Here is a 17,891-nt window from a genome sequence, read left to right as displayed (position 1 = left end):
GGCCGGCCAGGCGGCCATCCCCTGCCGAGGTGCTGAGGTCCAACCTCTTCCCACCATCGATGACAAGGACAAAGTGCAGGTGGGGCCCCACCAGCGCCTATTCCCCGGCACCTTCCCACAGCTGCCCCTCCGGTGGCTGCCCACCCACCTCTACCTCCACCAGCCATACACCAGCGACACCCAGGAATACAGGAAGGAAAGCCCTCCTGCCTGAAGCTGTACTGCCTGCCTCAATATTTGATGCTGGATTTCCTGCCCCTGCCCAGGCCTCTACCTGACGATCAGATCAGGTGTGTGTGAGTTGGGGGAGTCCACATTTCCACATCCCCTCCCTAGCACACAAGCCAAGACCGCCCAGGGTCAGAGCACTCCGGTCAAGCGAAGAAGCTAGAAACAGGCAGTATAGCGCCTCGGCTCCCAAGCCTCCTGGCAGCCTTCTCCCTGGTGCAAGGTGAGGAGAACTGAGCCCACACTGGACCCTCCTCTCCAGGGGTGGGATAGGGACAGGAGCCTGGGGGCAGGCATGCCCAGTTAGCACTGCCTCCCTGAGCAGGGGAGGGACCCCAGCCCAGCCCCCAGATCCACCGTCGGCACCAGGAAACCCTTAGCACCAAAATGTTAGATTGTGGTGAGTTTTTGTATAAAAAACAGAATTAAAAAAAAGGTTTGTTACTTGTCACAGCAACGAGACTGGCATCCACTACACCCAGGAGACACACGCACACAAGCAAATATCAAAATTCACATCATCCAGGATCGGCAAGGCCAAGCCCTCAGCCCACCCCCACCCCCCAGTAGAAAACAGCCTCCGTCCAAACCTACAGCTCTGAAATGTGGCTGCATCCTCAGTGCCCTGGACTCCACTTGACCCAACCTACAGACCTCGCTGTCCTCAGGGCACCGAAGGGAGCCAAGACAGAGCCCTGGTGCTGCCACCAACTTATGTGACCTCAGCCAAGTTCCCACCCTGGCCTTCGGCTCTCACATCAAAAGGCCACACAACCAGAAATGAAAGAGCAGGTAAAAAAGGAGGAAGGAGGCTTCCACGGGAGCTTGGCCATGGGTCAACCCAGGCCAGCAGACTGAGGCTGCTTCCCACAGTGGTCACTACTTAAGCCAGGCCCCAGGTCCCCACTCCACAGGCCTATGGGCCCCAGGTGACCCTGGAACCCAGACTGGCCCTCCCTAAATCCATTGGGCTATGTGATCTAGGCCAGTGGCATTAGCAAAGCTGGAGGCTGAGGCCAGAGCTCACTTCACGCAGCCCTTCAGCCCTGCTCAGCAGTTCTGCGATGGCAGACGAGCCTCTGCTGGCCTCAAGCAGGGAGCACTACTGGAGACTGTGGAGCAAGACAGTTTCCCCCATCACGATGGACACAGGCCAGTGGGGCAGGGGCCTGAGCACAGCAGGGGTTGCACAGCAAGGGAGGGTGGGCCTAGAGAGGTAGAGCGCAGAAGTGCAGGAACCAGAAGGCAGCGGGGCATGGGTGGGGTGGGCCATCAGGTCAGCACGGTAGTTGTCAGACTTGGGGTCTGTCCTGGGAGGTAGCTGGGGGTGCTGGGGTTCCAGTGTTGGGTCAAGAGGCGAGGCTGCTCAGGTATCCTCATCAGCCCAGAACAACAGGCTACCCAGGGACCCCCTGAGCCTTGGACTCAAAGCAGATGGGGCATAGAGCTCATGTGCCAAGGGCCAGAAGGCCATATGCCTGCTCTGCAGTACCCACACCTGAAGCCCAGGCTGTAGCCCTTCCCCCACTGCCTGTGATGGTCCCTCCAGACTATTGCACTCCCCAGCTGCCTGGCCCTCCTGGGAGCCCCAGCCCAGAGCATCCTGCGGCAGCCTGCATGGGAAGGGGCTACCTTCAGGGAGGAGAGGACTGCCCACCGCTGCTGGACAGACAAACAGGTGGGGTAGGGGTGGAGACCTGGAGGGCAGGAGGCTTTGGTGCCCCACCCCAGACACAGGGGCCGGGCCAGTGTGGGGGCCGGGCCCCACCCACCTGCCAGGCTCCAAGCTCACTTCTCAGGTGCCTTGCCGGCTCCCACCTTCCGGCCAGTGGAGCCCCGGGCCCCCTTGTCTCTGCCTGCTGGGGGCCAGTCGTCTTGGCGGGGAGGCGTCCCGGGGGCCGGCTCCTCGGAGGGCCGCTCTTTGGGCTTGCGGCCCCGCTTCTTCCCACTGGCTGGACTCTTCTCTTTCCTGGGCACAGGGGAGTCCACGCCCTTGTGTCTGGGAGGCGGGTCTGCCGAAGTGCGGAACCAGTTCTGAGGAAAGAAGCAGCAGTGGAGACCCTGGGGTCTGGGATGCTGGAAGGCAGAACAGAGGGGCCCTAGGGTCTCAGGCACCCAAGATTCCAGGGAAGCCACTCTGAAGAGAAACCAGAAGCTTCCTCAACAGTGGCAACTTGCTCAAGCAAAGGCAACAAGAGCTGTCATCCCGACCCCCTCCTCTGCCCCTCCACAGGGCCAGTCCATCCAGCCGCACCTCCGCATGGGTCTTGAGGATGTGGTACTTGACGCCGCTCTCGGAGCTGAATTCCTTGGGACACAGCAGACAGCAGTACTTCCCCACTAGGTGATCCCCCTGTAAGGCACATGGCAGTCCAACCCCCAGAGGTTGGCCCCCACCCTGGCCCTTGGAGGACCAGAAGTTCCCAGATGCAGCCGGGGCCCCCACATTTGTGAGGTTTGTCTGGATGGGCGCCCACTGGGCGGGCTTCACAGGCCTACGAGGCTGCGGTGACAGGACCACCAAGGTGCCCTGGCTGCAGGAGAGCACAGCGAGGGTGGCAAGAGGCAGGTGCTCCAGGGAAGGGTCACACCCCATCGCCGAGGGTGTCAGCCCCAACCCTGGGTTGACCACCCACCTGTATCGGCACAGATGAAGAGCCCATAAACAGGACCAACCACGACTGACTGACTTACGGCTGGGCTGAGGCTGGGGGGAGAGTGTCCTGGGCTGCGCTGGCCCTGGACCCCAAAGGGTCAGGGGGACACACAGGATGTATGGGACCCTGGGGAGCAGCTGGGAGCACCAAGCACACGGCTGAGGGGAGGGCCTGGGCACTGACCTTGCTGCAGCTGGCCAGGTGGGCCTTGAGGCCGGACACGCTGGAGTAGATGGCTTCACAGCACTGGGGGTGGGAGGTGACTGTGGGGGCGGGCTCTCCAGCCTGAGCCCACTGACCACCGTGCACCCCTTGCCCAGCCCAGGGGACCTGGGGCCCATCTGAGGCAGGTGGGTGGGTGTGATCCCAGAAGTGAGAGGGTGTGGCAGGCTGAGCTGCTAGGGCTGAGGTCAAGGCCTCTCTGCCTAGGAAACTCGGGCCACACAGAAGTCTCCCCCAAGGCCAGCCCTGGGCCCTCTGTCCTGAGTCCCAGAGCTCCCACGCCTGCCCAGCCTGCCCAGCTCACATCATTGGGGCAGTTGACGTGGCCTTTCTCCTTGACCTCATTCTTCCATGCCTCCAGCAGCTCGGGGTTCAGCACGGGAAGGCCTGGCCGCGTGTAGTTGAGCTACAGACACAGCAGTTGACAGGGTGAGCTGGAGGTGACCCAGACATTCCCCTCCATGGATGGGAGGTCTGCACCCAGGAGGTGGGCGGACTGCCCAGGTTCCTCCCGGGGGCCTTACGCTCAGAGACAGGGAGGAGGGCTCACCCGTGCAGTCTCAGGCACCAGGTCATCCTTCATCCGCCGCTTGGTCCAGTCTCGGGCCAGCTCGTCCTCTGCGATCTCCTGCAGGTGGAACACAGCGACCTGGGCCGACGTGCGGCGGATACGGCCGCTGGGAGTCCGCTCCACACCCAGTGGGTCCTCAGCCTCAGGGGCCTTGTCGGAGGGCTCCTCAGGGGGCTGTGGAGGGGGAGGCTGGGTGAGCTGGTGAGTCACATGGCATGTGCCACACAGAGAACACAGGAGAAAGCAGGCTGGAGACACAGACGTCCATCACAGGTTCATTCCCCCGACACACTAGTCCCCCAGGAGGGAAGAAGGAGCCCACAGGGCAGGTACCTGAGGAACGAGAGCCCAGGCTGTGGCCACTCACCGGGGCTGTGTGCTCTGAGCGCACGTGGTAGTCATGGCCTGCTTTGGAGCGGTAGGGCTTGCCACAGTGGGTGCAGGGGAAGGACGGGGTCTCCACTTCGCAGGGCGGCTTTCCACAGCGTCGCTGATGGTACTGGTAGCCCATGAGACTAGAGAAGGCGGCCCCGCAGCCCTGGGGGTCCGAGGGGCAGGTGAGTGTAGCGAGCAGCCAGGCCACATCCACCTGGCGTCCACACCTGCAGGCCCACTCACCTCTTGCGGGCAGCGCAATCGGCCCATCTGCTTCAGCACCTTTCGCAGCCGCTCCCGCTCCTCCTGCTCACTCCCCTCCGAGGCCTCGGCATCAGAGGGCTGAGGGGCAGGCCAGCCTCAGTGCCCCTGCCACCACGGGGCCCGCCCCTGCCCGGGGCCACGGATGTCCCTAGTCAGGCACGGGAGCCACTAAGCTGTGCTAGTGAGGCCAGTGGTCAGAGCCGGGCAGGTGGGGGGAAGGAGACCCGCAGCCAGTGCGCAGTAAGGACGGCAGCTGGGCCCGGGAGAATACCTTGGTGCTGTGCTCAGCCATGGTGTGGTAGTTGAGGCCGGCCTTGGACTTGAACTGCTTCCGGCAGTGCTGACACTTCAGTGCATCCTGCAGCTGCAGACGGGCATGTTGGTGAGAGGTCGGTCCTGGGGTGCCTCCCCTCCCGAGCCGGGGGCAGCCCTACCTTCTGACACACTTCCATGTGCTTCTTAAGCCCCACGAGGGTCTTGCGGGTGACCACATTGCAGGTGGGGCAGACAGCCTCCCCCCGTTCGTGGATGGCCCGTTGCCACTGCTCCTCGGGGCCACCTGCAGGGCAAGGCCAGGGCCTCGGTTGAGGGGCAGGAGCTCCCAGATGACCTTAACACCAAGCACAGAACCCAAAGCCCACACTCTGTCCCCGTCCCCATGGTTCAGGACTGCCCCCATCGTCAAGACTTGGCCTGTGCCTCGCCACTCAGCAGCCCCTACCTGGGGCTGGGTGGGTCATAGGAGCTGGCACCTCCTTGCTGACAGCGCTGGTGGGGGCTGGCCCCTTTTTCCGCGTGTCTTCAGGGCCTGGGCCCTCCTGCTTCTTGGCCCGATGGATGCGGGCTTTGTCTTCTGCCTTGGCCAGTCCTGTGCGCACAGGCAGGGAAGCTAGGTATCACCTGAGGGTGTGGCCACAGCATGTGTCCGGCCCCGAGGGTGCCTGGCTAGTCTAGGCCTCACCTTTGAGTCCAAAAGTCCCTGAGATGGACGGCTGCTCACCCGTAAACTTCTTGGGTGTTTTCTGTTTCCTTCCTGGCTCAGGAGAGAGAAAACAGAGGCCAAGGCTCTGGTTAAATAACCATTGGTAAGCTCAGGCCAGCTCACTACTGGCCTCACCCTGGCCGCTGCCTCCCAATCCCATCTTACTGTGCTTTACGCGCTCTGCACCCTCCTCAGGCGGGGACCCGGGGCCTGGAGCCCTCGGCACCTCCTTGCCCCCTGAGGGCCTGCCCAGAGAAAGGGGGCTGCTGCTGGGGTCTGTGCTCAGCTGGAAGGCCGAGCTCTGCTCCGGAGTGGCCGGGCCGTACTCTCCGTTCTCTGGCCTCGCATGCTTGGGCGGGATGGGGCAGGCGTCCAGGCCATCTGCAGTCCTGCAGGGAGCAGGGAGTAAAGACAGGAGGGCCCGCTCTGGGCCCTGTTACCCCTGGACTGCCCTGGGGACACCCAGTCCCAACCTGGCAGGAGCCCCCATACCTTTTCTTACCGCTGCTCCTCCCTGCAGCCCGAGGAGCTTTGTTCTCAGACTTGGTCAGCAGCACCACCTTGCAAGGTGGCGTGTGTCTGCTGATGGCAATGGGCCTGCTGACCGTCACTGGCTTACTGACCACGATGGGCCTGCTGACCGTCACCGGCTTCGCAACTGGCACGGGCTTTGTAACTGTTACAAGCTTTGTCATCGGCACCGACTTGTTGATAGTCACTGGTTTGGTGACTGGCACCGGTTTGTTGACTGTCACTGGCTTGGCAATTGGTACAGATTTGGTGACTGGTATAGACTTGTTGACTTGTATGGGCCTAGTGACCGGGACAGCTTTAGTGACTGGCACGGGCCTGCTGATCGTCACTGGTTTGGTGACTGGCACGGGTCGGCTGACCGTCACTGGTTTGGAGACTGGCACGGGCCGGCTGACTGTCACTGGCTTGCTGATGCCAATGGGCTTGCTGATGGTGACAGGTTTGCTTACTCCAATGGGCTTGCTAACCCCAACCGGCCGACTGACAGTGACTGGCCGGCTGACTGGCCCAGGCTTGGGGGCAGGCAGGGGTCGGTCCATGTGGTTCCAAATCCGGTGCTTCTCCAGCTGGGTCTTGGAGGTGAATGCAGCCTCACAGAAGGGGCAGGGAAAGGTCAGCCTTTCTGAGATGGCACCCTGGTGGAGAGGGCACACATGGACACTCCCAAGCCAACAGCCAGGGCAGGGTGGGCCCCAGGCTTCCCCTGCCCCAGGCTTCCGTCCCTTACCCCTTGGCACCGCTGGTAGTGGTACTTGAGCCCGTAGATGCTGGGGAATTCCAGCCAGCACCCAGCATTTGGACACTTTACCCTTGAGTGCGCCTTGAACTCGTCTTTCCATTGGTTCATCAGGGAGAGCTAGGTGTGGGAAAGGCCAGGCTGCTGACCCTGCAGCCACCCAGGCCTCTACCAGCCAGCCCCAGACTCATTACTGTCCCTAGGCCTGCAGGACTCCCACATGTGGTCCACTGGGCCCCGTCTCAAAGCCCTCGCGCACAGAGCAGCAGGCAGATGTGGGCAGATGGCTCAGCGCTAGACCCACAGCAGGCAAGCCCGGCAAGGCAGTGGGCTTCCTGGCACACCTCTCAAGAGCCCACCCAGCCCTCGGGGAGCTCACGGGAATGTCTCGGAGTGCCTGATTCTCAGCTTTTGGACGCCCCTTTTTCTTCCCTTCCGTCCTGTCGCCAGCTGGACTTTCCAGGTCAAAGCAGAGTGCGGCCTGGCTGGGCACCGTCTGCCCAGCCCGGACCACTGGCAGCCCTGCAGTACACGACACATCAAGGCTCAGAGAATGCATTCCCCATAGCCTCGTCTGCCAGCTGGGGGGGGGGGGGGCTGGTCCTGCCTGGAATGAGCCTCATGTTCCCTGCACTCATGGAGACAGGGAGGCAGGAGGCTGTGGTCCGCTTTGGTCAGGAACCCTGGGCCCCGGCTGCCCCCTCCCCAGGAAGCCTCTCAGGAGGCCAGGCTGGGCACCCAGGAGCCTGACATCCGGGGAGGCCTACACCCAGCACTGACCACCCAGGACCACTGGCCACCTCCTCTTACCCAGCTTTGGGGGCTCATGGAGCACAGGAAGTCGGACCTCGTTCCGGCTGCCATCCTTCCCAGGCCCACTCCTGCTGGATCCTGGGACCCGGCGGCCTCCTCCAACACAAAAGGGATCGGTCATCTCTGCAGAGCAAGTGGACAGACCGGCCGGGCCCACTCAGGATCTGAAAATGGGCTTCCCTTGATCCCACCCCCAGATAGGCCCACACTCTGGCCTGAGGAGGGGGAGCCTGCTGGCCTGTGCTTTTAGTCACAAGGGAAAGGTTGGGGGTTGGGGGGATTAGTTCTGTTTTAAGGGAGGGGCTGCCCAGCCAAAGTCTCCCTGGATGGCCAGGAGACATCATCAGCTTGGAACAATCTAGCCCTGTCCTGAGACCCTCACCTGCTCCAGAGGGCTCCCTGTCTCCAGGCACACCACCCCAGAGAGCCCCAGGGAAGGGAGGTCAAGGACACCCCTCGGGGGCCAGTTATGACACCAGTGTGGCTGCGGGTCGCAGCTGTGCTGGCCTGGCACCTAGGAACACCTTCCCCCACAGCCCCGCCCAGACCCAAGGCCATGCTTGGGACCTGAGCCGACACCCTTGCATTCTTCTCCCCAGGACAAACAGCCAAGGTGGGCGCTAAGGGCCCCCACCCTCCCTAGCTGCACACATACCTTCTCCAGTCCCTGTGCCAGCAGAACTGCCCTCCCGGAGCCTCTGCTCCACCTTGTTTCCAGCCGCAGCCCCTCCAATCAGATGGACACCTCATGCTGGACCCCTCCATCACTCCTCACCTGACTGGCCTCCTCGCCTCCACCCTCAAGAAATGCTGTCTCCAACCTACAGGCCCACCAGCCCCACTCCAGAGACCACAGACTCTGAAAGCTGGAGTGACTCTGAGTCCAGCCCAGTGGGTCCTCCCAAAGGGACTCTCAAGGCCACAGAAGGTGGTAGGGGTGTGTGGGCAAGTGATCCTTCCCCTGATGATTTCTAACTAACTTCTTTTTGTTTTTTTCAGGTCACACCTCATGGCACGTGAGATCTTAGTTCCCCGACCAAGGATGGACCCTGAGCCCCCAGAGTTGGAAGCGTGAAGTCTTAACCACTGGACCACCAGAGAAGTCCCCTCGCTAACTTCTATCAGAGGAAAACAGAAGGATCTGCTGTGCCTAGGAGGTTGTTCAGAGGCCCTCTGGGCAGGATGAGGTCAGAGATCAGGGCAGTCACTGCCCATGGCCACAGGGTGGCCTGTATCCAGAGCCTGAGAGAGGCGGGTAAGGGTCCAGAGAGCTCTAAACAAACTTCTCTAGAAGTGCTCACACTGATGTTTCCAAGAAGACAACCCAACAGCAGTCACCCCAACCCCACGATGACCCCAGCAGCCAGTGGTGTGGGTACCTGCTGAGCCCGGCCTTTCCAGTCCTCCTCCAGCCTGGGTGGAGAATTCAGAGTTGGGTGGTCGGGGGCCAGAGCTGGCCTAAGAGGCAGAGACCCTCCTTCCATCCAAGGCCTGTGACTCGCGCTCCAGGAGGAGAACGGGCTTCTACCCTCCCTGAGGAGCCAGCAGGGTCGCAGAGGTGGGACCCTCACTGGGATGGAAAGGAGTGCCACGCGCTGACCGCAGGCGACGCTGGAGGCGGGACTGCGGTCCAGGCCGCTCAGCCCGGGACCCCGGCCTAGGCCCGGGCGCGCGAATGAGGCCGGCCAGGGGACGCACACCTGGAGGCTTGCCTCGCCACCCACCTGTCACCTGCGGGGGGTGCGGGCCCGGCCTGGCCCCGGAAGGGCCGATCCCGCGAGCCTGGAGGGGGGGGGGCCCAAAGGCAGTGAACCAAAATGGCGACTTTTTCTGGAGAAGGAGGAGGCAGGGACGCGGCGCCGACGCGGGGCGCAGTGCGAGGCGCGGGGGTCCGGGCGCGGCGGGGGCGGCGGGCGAGGGCTCGGGGCCCGGCCCCCCCGATTTGCGCGCGAGGTCAGGGTCGGGGGCGCGGCCGGCGCGGGGGCCGCCCGGGGGCGCGGCCGAGGGTGCGGCGGGGCGCTTACCTGCGGCGCCCAGCAGGCCGGGGCCGGGCGCAGGCCGGGGCCGGGCCGGGCCTGGCCGGGGCGCGGGGCGAGGGGCGCAGGGTCCGGGCGGCGCAGGCTGCGCGCCGCGCTGCGCACATGCGCGCTCCCGCCCCTCCCACCTTTGACAGTTTTACTGTTGGGGGGAGGGGGCGAACTCTCGCGGTATTCCTGCTGCTGCTCGGCGACGGGAGAGACGGGTCGGGGGAGGGGGCCTTTTCGGCCATTCCCTAGCCCCGCTGCCTGTCCGTCCCCTGCGTGGGTTGGGCCGTCAGAGCAAAGTGGCCAGTGACGCCTCCGTCGGGCCAGAGGCGGTTTTCAGGCACTGGGGTAAACTGAGGCATGGTGGGGCGCTGGGTGCTGTCCCAAACCCAGCACGCACGGATGGAAGCGATTAGGCATCTCTACGACCTGGCCCGGGGAAGGTGTGGCCATGAAGGCCGAGCTCTTCTGGGACCTTGAACTCCTGGCCCCAGGGGGCCTTGAGCCTGCCAAGCAGGATCCAGCCTCTTTTCCAATCAGCCCTGTAACCACGTCTGCCTGTGGCCACCCTCGGGAAATGGCCTGGCTCCTGGCAGTGCCGGAGCAGTTTGAAGCCTGTGGGCTTTCCTGGGGTTGCTGATCATCCTCTTGCTAATTTGGGGGGTGGTCCTAGACCAGCCACCAGTGCCTTGCTCCTCTGTGCCCCAGAACTGGGCCCACCCCGGGGCTGCTGGTATCAGGTCTGGATGTGACAGCGCACCCACCTCACCATGACTTGGAATGAATGAAGTAGAGTAGGGGAGTAGTTTGGAACCGGAGGCGCAAGGAGCTCCCCTTTCCCCGAGGCCCTTTCCGCCTCCTCTGCTTGTCCACACTGGAGCAGGTGTGGCTGCACTTGTGGGCAGGGCACAAAGCTCTTGGGCAGATGTGCATCCTGTTCTCCCAGGGACCCTTTGGAGCTGCTTCTCTCAAGACATGTCCACTCTAGGGCAGAGGCAGGGTGGAGCCCTCTGTGGGGGGTCAGTCAGTCCTTCGCCTGGAAATCAGAGCCAGAGAAGCCTGGGTGATCCCTTCTTAGTTCACTGTGCCCACCCTGGGGTCATGACCTGCAGGATTTTGGGAGGTGTCACTGTGTATGCTCTGATGCATCCAAGGCTATAGCTTTCCCTGTATAAGTCTGCATGTGTGGCATGTCAACCCCTCTGTGTAGGTGTGTCTATGTGACCACGTGTGTCAAGACATCAGGGTGTCAGGATGTGTCTGTGTCCCATGCTAGGTGGGAAAGATGCCTGTTGTATGTTAGTACCCAAATGGTTGTCCAGGTCTTAGTGAATGTGTATCCAGGCCACAGGGCAACATGTGATGTTGAGTGTATTGTGTGTGGGGGGTACACTGTGCCTGGTGTTTTCTGTGTGCTAGGAGGTCACAGGATGCTGGGACCCTGTGTGTCACTGTGTTGTACATTTGGACACAGGTGTCTGTATGTCTGTGTTTGTGCCTATGTGTCCATGCTGCAGGGGCCTGTTAGTATTTGTGTGTGCCTGGTTGCTGTGTGGGTACGTATGGGGGCATGTACTGTGACCCGTGTGTTTCTTATGTCAGGGCATTACCTTCTGTGAGGGGCTAAATGGGGACCCCCCCAAAAGACAGCCGTTTCAGGTCGCTGGAACCAATGAGTGGGACCTTATCTGGAATGAGGGTTTTGCAGACGTGATTAAGTTAAGGATCTTGAGATGACAAGATCACCCTGGCTTATCCAGGTGGGCCCTACCTCTCAAGACAAGTGTCCCTGTAGGAGAGAGATTTGACAGAGAGGTGATGGGACCCCAGAATTCAGGATGTAATGGTGTGTCCATGAGCCCAGGGATCCCATGGGGCAGCCCCTAGAAGCTGAGAGAGACAAGGAGGTGTTCTTTTGTGAGTCCTGGAAGGAGTGCTGCCCAAGGATTTCAGACTTGTGGCATGTAGTACAATGAGAAAGCTCATTTCTGTTAAGCTTCCTCGTTGTGTCATTTGTTAAGGCAGCCCTAGGAACCTAACACACCTGTGTCTGTGTCTGGGTGCAGCCCACCTGGCAGCCAAGGCAGGCAGGGTCTCGGTTGGGGTAAACAGGTGCTCAGCCAGGGTGGGACACCACTGCCCCCTAGTGGCCCCAGCTGGAGGCAGGTGCTCAGGGCACCCCCTCCTCCCAGGCCCAGGCTTGTGCCCCCTACCAAGGCTCTGAGCAGCACCCCACATGACTGGATGGTCTCAGTCAGACACCACACTCCGGGCACTTGAGAACCAAGTTTATTTCTGATTCTTTTGTCAGAATATAAAAACGCAAAACAAGGAAGACAAGACAGGAGCACAGTGAGGTTGAGGGGGCAAGACAAGGAGGCACTAGGGTAGAGAGGAAGGATCCCTGGAAAGGGTCATGTCATGGTGGCATGAGGTGGCTAGGGATATTCAGGGCAGCTTGGAAGGACGAGGGGCTTCCTATGGTGGGTGCACAGGGTGAGAGGCACCAGGCCATTTGTCCAAATTTCATGTGAGACCCACAACAACCAACCTCCCATCCTGAGGCCGGCTCAGGGCACAGCTTAGGGGCTCATGGCTCAGCACCAACTGACCCGAGGTTTTCAGAGTCCCCTGGGGAGTGAGTGGGCAGAGGAACAAGAGGTGGGGGCTGTCGGGACCACCCTAGCTCTCCCTCTGCTTGACTGCACCAGTCCCAAATCTGGGGCCCTCTGACCCACTGAATGGTTGCATGGGTCTCCATTCATGGTTGCATGCTGGCTGGGTCTCCCCTGGGTGGGCAAGGGGCGCTACTGTCAAGAGAGCTCTTGTGTGGATCCAGGTTTCCTGGAATGCCCACCCATGATTAAGCCTGGAAGGCAGTCTCCATGACCCTGGGAGGACAGAGCCATCCCGCAACCTAAGGCCAGGACATAGCTGAGCCTGGTATTGGTGCTGGGTGTGATCCTCCTTGTGTCTGTCAGGTCTTGGGTGTGAGTCCCAGTCCCCATCACTAGATGGAACATAGTAAGGGTTTCAGAAATGAGTGAGAGCACTTGACATGGTGCCCGGCTGGACCTGTGCTGATGACCACTCTCTGGGTGGGAACAGGGGAGGGGCACACACCAAAGGGAGCCTTGGCAGTTCATCCCACCTGTGCGGGCAGTCCTCTCAGGGCTGGGGAAAGGTGTGAATGGGGCAAAGGGCAGACCTCTGGCCCTGGGAGAGGGCAGGGTGCCTAGAAGACACATGACTCAGCAGGCAGTGGAGGGCGGACATTAACGCGGGTGAAGGGAATATAAATAAACAGGCTCCCTGGGAGTCTAGGGGGATGTCGAGATCTGCTCTGGCTCCAGGTGGCTGCCCTGCATGCCGCCAGCAGCACCAGGGGGTGGGCCTGGGCTCAGGTCCTGGTAGGAAGGACCCCAACTGGTAGGGGGCCCCTGCCTACCCGCTCACCCCACTCCCAGGCAAGCCCGGAGTGCACAACCAGAGATGGTTGGTGGAGGCGATGCTGGTCCCACCTGTCCACTGGGCTAGGTTTGGCCACACAGGGTCTGAGGGGCTGCAAGGCCAGCTCTGCTTCTTCCTCACTGGGGCTCTGGTCACAGTGCTGGGGTCCGGATTTCAAGCCTAGGCAGCAGCTAGGACATGTTTCCGAAGGAAGCTAAGAGGTGGATGGGGGTAAAGAGAGTCGGGGGCCTCTGGCATTGTCCCCTCTGCCTGGGTGCAGGATGGCCCTTACTGAGGTCCCGGGCCACCCTCCTGAGGTCAGTGTGCCCACCCTGCACTCCAGGGCTCCTCCAGGCCCAGTCCCCCACCCCCAGGCCTGTCTGAGCAGGTTGGCTCTCTTGGCTCCTCCCACTGACCTTGGCTGAGCAGCTGCAGGCTCCGCCCCTCCTCGCGCACCTGCAGGTGCAGCAGCTGCTGCAGTACCTCCTGCCGCTGCGCCTCCTGTGCCAGCCCCATCCGCTGCAGCTTCTCTGCGTTCAGCCGCAGCAGCGCCCGGCCTGGGAGGGAGGGGAGAGGAGAGGGGTGGAACCCAGGTCACCATCCGGGGCTTCAAGAGCAAAGGTGGAGACAGAGGAAAACAAAACATAGGTGGCGTGGGCAGAGACAGAGACTCAGAGAGAGACTCAAAGAGACAAGGCAAGAGAGGGAGAGAGGTGAAGGGAGGGTAAGGATGAATGGAGACTGAGTGGAGCAAAGCCAGGTAACAGCAGAAACAGAGAGACTGGGAGAGAAGACAACCCAGAAGAAACCGAGAAAGAGGGGATGGGGGAGGAGCCCCACGCCCCTGCCACACCCCAGTCCCCATCCCCCAGGCACCAGTGATGGCGTGCTGAGAGAAGGCCTCCACATAGACGAGGTAGTTGTGGGGACAGTGCTTCTTGAGCCACTTGCAGACGTCCTGCTGACTCCACAAGACCACGGGCCTCGTCAGGCCACCCAGGGACGGACTCGTGTGGTATAGGCCATAGTGGTCAGAGTACAGCCGGCCCTGTGGGGAGAGGGGTGGCTGGTGGAGAGAGGTGGTGAGCAGGGCAGGTACTGAGGTGGGTATAGTGGGTGGGTGGATACCTGGGGGGCCTCGGTGCCAGGCTGCTGCAGGAGCTTGACTGGCCGGCCGCCAGCTGCCCTCTGACTTCGGGAGTCATGCCACGTGAGGCTGGTACCTGGTGTCCGAGGCAGGGGGCAGGGGATGTTCTCGGCCGACACCGTGTGATCCAGGAGGGTCCGGCAGAAGTTGAAGTGGGCAGTGGCTGCAGAGTAGGGGTACCTGGTCACAGTGGTCAGGGACAGGGGCTCATCTCCTTGTAAGCTGGCTTCCCACCGCTCAGCCCATCTTCCCTCCACTGAAGGGGAGAAGCACTTTCCCAGCTATGGGTTCACCAGCCCCCTAAACAGAAGGAAGTGTGCAAGAGCTGTCTTCAGGACACCACCTTTCGGAAGCACAGTCTGTGCTCTGGTGAGCCAGATGGATTTTATTTTTTTTTTTAATTTGGCTATGCTGGGATTTAGTTGCAGCATGTGGGATCTAATTCCCTGACCAGGGATTGAACCTGGGCCCCCTGCATTGGGAGCATGAAGTCCTTTGTTGGATTCTATTTAATTAGAGTGAGACATGCTTGCCAGGGAGCTTCACACTCAGAGCCAGGTGAGGCACTAGCCTGGGTCAGCCCTGACCCCTCCTTGGACTGGCATAGCCACATCCGACCAGGATGCGCACATAGGACTTGCCTGCGAGGAAACGCTGGCCCGAGCACCCTGGAAGCCCCTGTGCGGTGGTGAGACCCCTATGGCTGGGCTGCCTGCCCACATCGTCAAAGGCACCCAGTCCCTGTAGCCCTCCCTGGCATTCCTTCCAGGCTTGGCCTTTTCCTGCTGTGCTCACTGGCTGTGACTCATGAACAAGAAGCTCAACTCAGGGCAAGCCAACAAGGTTCCTGCTCCCCCCCAATCCCCTGCAGGCCCCCAGCCCAGGGCAGCTCCTGGTACTCCTGCACTGATCAGCACAGACATGCAGGCTGCAGCCATGTGCTCAGGGACCTTAGCTGACACCTTCTGCTTTCTCTTCCCACACCAACTTCATTACACTCATCACATTTTAGTTTTACGGTCATTTCTGTGCTGGTTGCTGACACAAGTCAGGGGAGGGCAGAGCCCCTCCCAAAGCCTTGCACAGGTCTTTGGACACAGAAAGTGCCCAGAAACATTGTGAATGACTGAGTGGATGGATGTATGGTATCCACAAGTCAACAGCACTCTGGGGACAGACAGAAAGCAGGGCTCAGCCTGTCCCATTTTCCAGCATCCAGGCCTTGACTCAGCAGGCAGGATGGGGATCCCAGGCTGGGGTTCTCCACCCACCCGGTCAGCAGGACGGGGTAAGAAACCCTCGTTATGACAGACACAGCTCCTCACCCCATTTATGGTTGGCTTCGGTGATGTGCCCGGAAGGTTTCAATACTGAGGGAAACCCACATCCTTCTCCCACTCTTTCCTTCCCATTCCTGCAACTTTCTGGAACTGGATGGCCACCAGTAACTCTAAATTTGAGGTCTAGGGTCAGACAGCGGAAAAGGCAATGGCACCCCACTCCAGTACTCTTGCCTGGAAAATCCCATGGATGGAGAAGTCTGGTGGGCTGCAGTCCATGGGATTGCTAAGAGTCGGACGCGACTGAGCGACTTCCCTTTCACTTTTCACTTTCATGCATTGGAGAAGGAAATGGCAATCACAGAGTGGACATGACTGAAGCGACTTAGCAGCAGCAGCAGCAGGGTCAGACAGAGGGTGTGGCCAGTGTGGCCGCTGCCTAGCCTAGGTGGGTTCTAGTAGGGAGGAAGGAGATTCATTCTAAGCCAGCATCCTGAGGGGATGGGCACTCAGGTCGCAGGTCTTCGCCTGGTGTGGCCTCTGGGCGGTATAACCAGTTGGAAGTAAGTCTCTGCCCGCGCTGCACCTGTCTTGGGCCAGCCAGGCCCCGCCCATTTCCTCCCCACGCCGGGGGAGGGCTCTCCATCTGTCCGTCGGTCCGTCCCTCCCTTCCAGCCCCAATGTCAGAATTCCAGGAGGAAATGGGGCGGGGGCTCCCGAGCCGTCCGTGGCCTTGGCCCCCTCTGGGCCCCACTGCAGGGGCCGAGGAAGATTTACTCCGCGCGAAGGAAAAGGTGACCGCAGGGCGGTGCTAGCCTGGGGATAGGAGCCCCGGCGGGTCACCTCCCCCAAGCCCTGACCGCCGCCCCCGCAACCCCCGCCCTCGACTCAGCGTGGGACAAAGACATTGGGGACCCGGTTCGGCCGGACGCGCCCCCTGTTCCGACCGCGGGGGCAGTTCAGAGTACGCCAGGACCCGCCCCCGTCCCTCCGGTCCTCAGAGCCCGCAGACAGCGATAGCCCCGCGCCCCGATCCAACCCCGCTTACCATCCACATCCCGACGCTCCCCGAAGCCGGCGCGCACAGCCCCGGCACGGCCTCGCGGGGGGCTCGGCTTGGTTCTCAGCTCCGTGAACATGGGGCCCGCGAGTGCCCCGCCGGTGCACACGCCCCTCGCCGGGCGCAGGGCGGCCCGTGTGGCCGGCGGGGAACGCGCGCCGCCGCCCCGCCCCAGCCGGCCCCGCGCCTGAGCCGGTCCCCGCGCCCGGCGAGTCTGCGCGGCGAGGCACCTGCCGCTGAGCCCTGAGAGCCGGGCGCGCTCCGGGAGCTCCGAGGGGTGTCGGCGGCGCGCGGATCTGCGAGCGCGGAGGGCGGCTGCCAGGGCAAGGGGAGGCCGTGCGCACCTGGGCATGAATCCAAGAACGAGTGACTCTGTGCAGCTGCACGGCGTCCAGGCGTCCGCAGGAGCACCTGAGGCAGGGACCGAAAGGGGAAAGGGTCCTACTTTCTCCTGGGACCTTCTGCCCTCTGGGGCTTAGGTCAATGGCCAGATCCACCTTTCCCCTCCATTCTCCTATCTCAGTTTACTTACCCATTCCTTTATTTATGCATTCTGCAGACCTCTACGGAGGTCTCCCTTGGAATGGGCACTTGTTTCCCCAGAGAAGCCAGTTTGACCGTCTCAGCCCGAGCCACACTGTGAACTTCAGGAGGACATCAGGGTCTCTTCCCTGCCTTCTATAGCTCTGGAATCTGACTCAGTGCCCAGAACGTGGTGTCAAAAAGGGGTCGGCTGGGGACAGACAGGAGAGAGAGACTCCGAGGAGGCTGCAGCAGGCAGACGTACTCTGCTTGCTTCGGAACTCTAGTGAGAAGTGTTAGGTTGGGCTAGCAGCTGCCTCCTCCAGTAGAAGGCTCGACTCGTGACCAGCTTTTTGCCTGCTCTGCCAACAACCTGATGGCTCTCCCCAGATATATGTGGGGGCCAGAGGATGTCCCACAGCCATCTCAGCAAAGGTGCACATGGACACTCAGACATGTATGCAGGACAGTCCTGCATGTCCACTTCAAACAAGTACGGATGGTCTGACTTGCATCTGTGCCTACCAACACACAAGGAATTCACCCACATGTTGTGACCACCCATGCCCACATACTGGCTTGTTCTGCTGCATTTATTTTCATCAATTAACTCTTTAGGGTCTGGGTTCTGACCCTCTCTGGAGTCACGGGGATGTTCAGGGTATAGTGGGGGTGTGGGAAGGGCCCGAATTGGGCCCAGGAATCTGAGTGTTGAGAGCCAGGGCAGTAGACTGCACATGGGGGCACAGCGATCACGACACATACAACCCACCAAGCTCTACACAACGGCCTAGGTATGCAGCCCGTTCAGGTGTGTTAGGCCTTGACCCAGGGCCAAGACGATTCTGAAGGGCAAAGTGTGTGGCTCAGGGAAGAAGAGGACCCATGGGTCCTGCTAGTACAGGAAGGTCTCAGAAATGCATCGAGAACAGGCTGTAAGCAGGGTCGCCCCTGCTCAGTTCGGAAGTCTCACAGGACTAGCCCGGCAAGACACCGTTCGCCCGCGGGGCTCGACGCTCTTGCGCA

General features: G+C 61.3%; 2 protein-coding genes across 4 annotated transcripts; both read right to left on the bottom strand.

Moving 5' to 3' along the window:
- Positions 1–837: 837 nt before the first annotated feature.
- Positions 838–9,551, bottom strand: ZNF512B (zinc finger protein 512B). Of its 3 annotated transcripts, none has more exons than XM_055544396.1 (18): positions 9,407–9,551; positions 8,762–8,840; positions 7,380–7,505; positions 6,949–7,091; positions 6,561–6,689; positions 5,792–6,468; positions 5,465–5,688; positions 5,279–5,350; positions 5,039–5,185; positions 4,752–4,876; positions 4,589–4,681; positions 4,297–4,395; positions 4,046–4,216; positions 3,658–3,852; positions 3,412–3,513; positions 3,069–3,131; positions 2,483–2,581; positions 838–2,262 (listed from the first exon to the last, which is right to left on the bottom strand). In XM_055544396.1, exons 3-18 carry the CDS (start codon positions 7,501–7,503, stop codon positions 2,017–2,019), a joined length of 2,709 nt encoding a protein of 902 aa, XP_055400371.1. In that variant the 5' UTR covers positions 7,504–7,505; positions 8,762–8,840; positions 9,407–9,551; the 3' UTR covers positions 838–2,016. The 3 variants fall into 3 exon arrangements, with proteins under 3 accessions (XP_055400371.1, XP_055400370.1, XP_055400372.1); XM_055544395.1 differs by having other exon boundaries at positions 8,762–8,795; positions 9,407–9,531; XM_055544397.1 differs by lacking the exon at positions 8,762–8,840 and having other exon boundaries at positions 9,407–9,542.
- Positions 9,552–11,825: 2,274 nt separating this feature from the next.
- On the bottom strand, positions 11,826–16,456 carry SAMD10 (sterile alpha motif domain containing 10). The gene is made up of 5 exons (XM_055543315.1): positions 16,332–16,456; positions 13,985–14,166; positions 13,733–13,904; positions 13,273–13,413; positions 11,826–11,884 (listed from the first exon to the last, which is right to left on the bottom strand). The coding sequence occupies exons 1-5, from the start codon at positions 16,420–16,422 to the stop codon at positions 11,826–11,828; spliced, it is 645 nt and encodes a 214-aa protein (XP_055399290.1). The 5' UTR covers positions 16,423–16,456.
- Positions 16,457–17,891: the final 1,435 nt, after the last annotated feature.

Source organism: Bubalus kerabau, chromosome 13 (assembly GCF_029407905.1).
Source record: "Bubalus kerabau isolate K-KA32 ecotype Philippines breed swamp buffalo chromosome 13, PCC_UOA_SB_1v2, whole genome shotgun sequence".
Classification (NCBI taxonomy): Eukaryota; Metazoa; Chordata; class Mammalia; order Artiodactyla; family Bovidae; genus Bubalus; species Bubalus kerabau.
This window is presented reverse-complemented; position numbering and strand designations above follow the sequence as displayed.

Bases quoted from the DNA above. Each gene is read 5' to 3' on its own strand.
- ZNF512B (XM_055544396.1), bottom strand. From the start codon at position 7,503: ATGACCGATCCCTTTTGTGTTGGAGGAGGCCGCCGGGTCCCAGGATCC. The intron at 5,351-5,464 runs GTAAGATGGGAT...CTCCTGAGCCAG, and splicing joins TGCAGAGCGCGTAAAGCACA to GAAGGAAACAGAAAACACCC. The intron at 3,132-3,411 runs GTGAGCTGGGCA...TCCCACCCCCAG, and splicing joins ACGTCAACTGCCCCAATGAT to TGCTGTGAAGCCATCTACTC.
- SAMD10 (XM_055543315.1), bottom strand. From the start codon at position 16,422: ATGTTCACGGAGCTGAGAACCAAGCCGAGCCCCCCGCGAGGCCGTGCC. The intron at 14,167-16,331 runs GTAAGCGGGGTT...CCTACTCTGCAG, and splicing joins GGAGCGTCGGGATGTGGATG to CCACTGCCCACTTCAACTTC. The intron at 13,414-13,732 runs GTGCCTGGGGGA...CCTCCCTCCCAG, and splicing joins CTCTCAGCACGCCATCACTG to GCCGGGCGCTGCTGCGGCTG.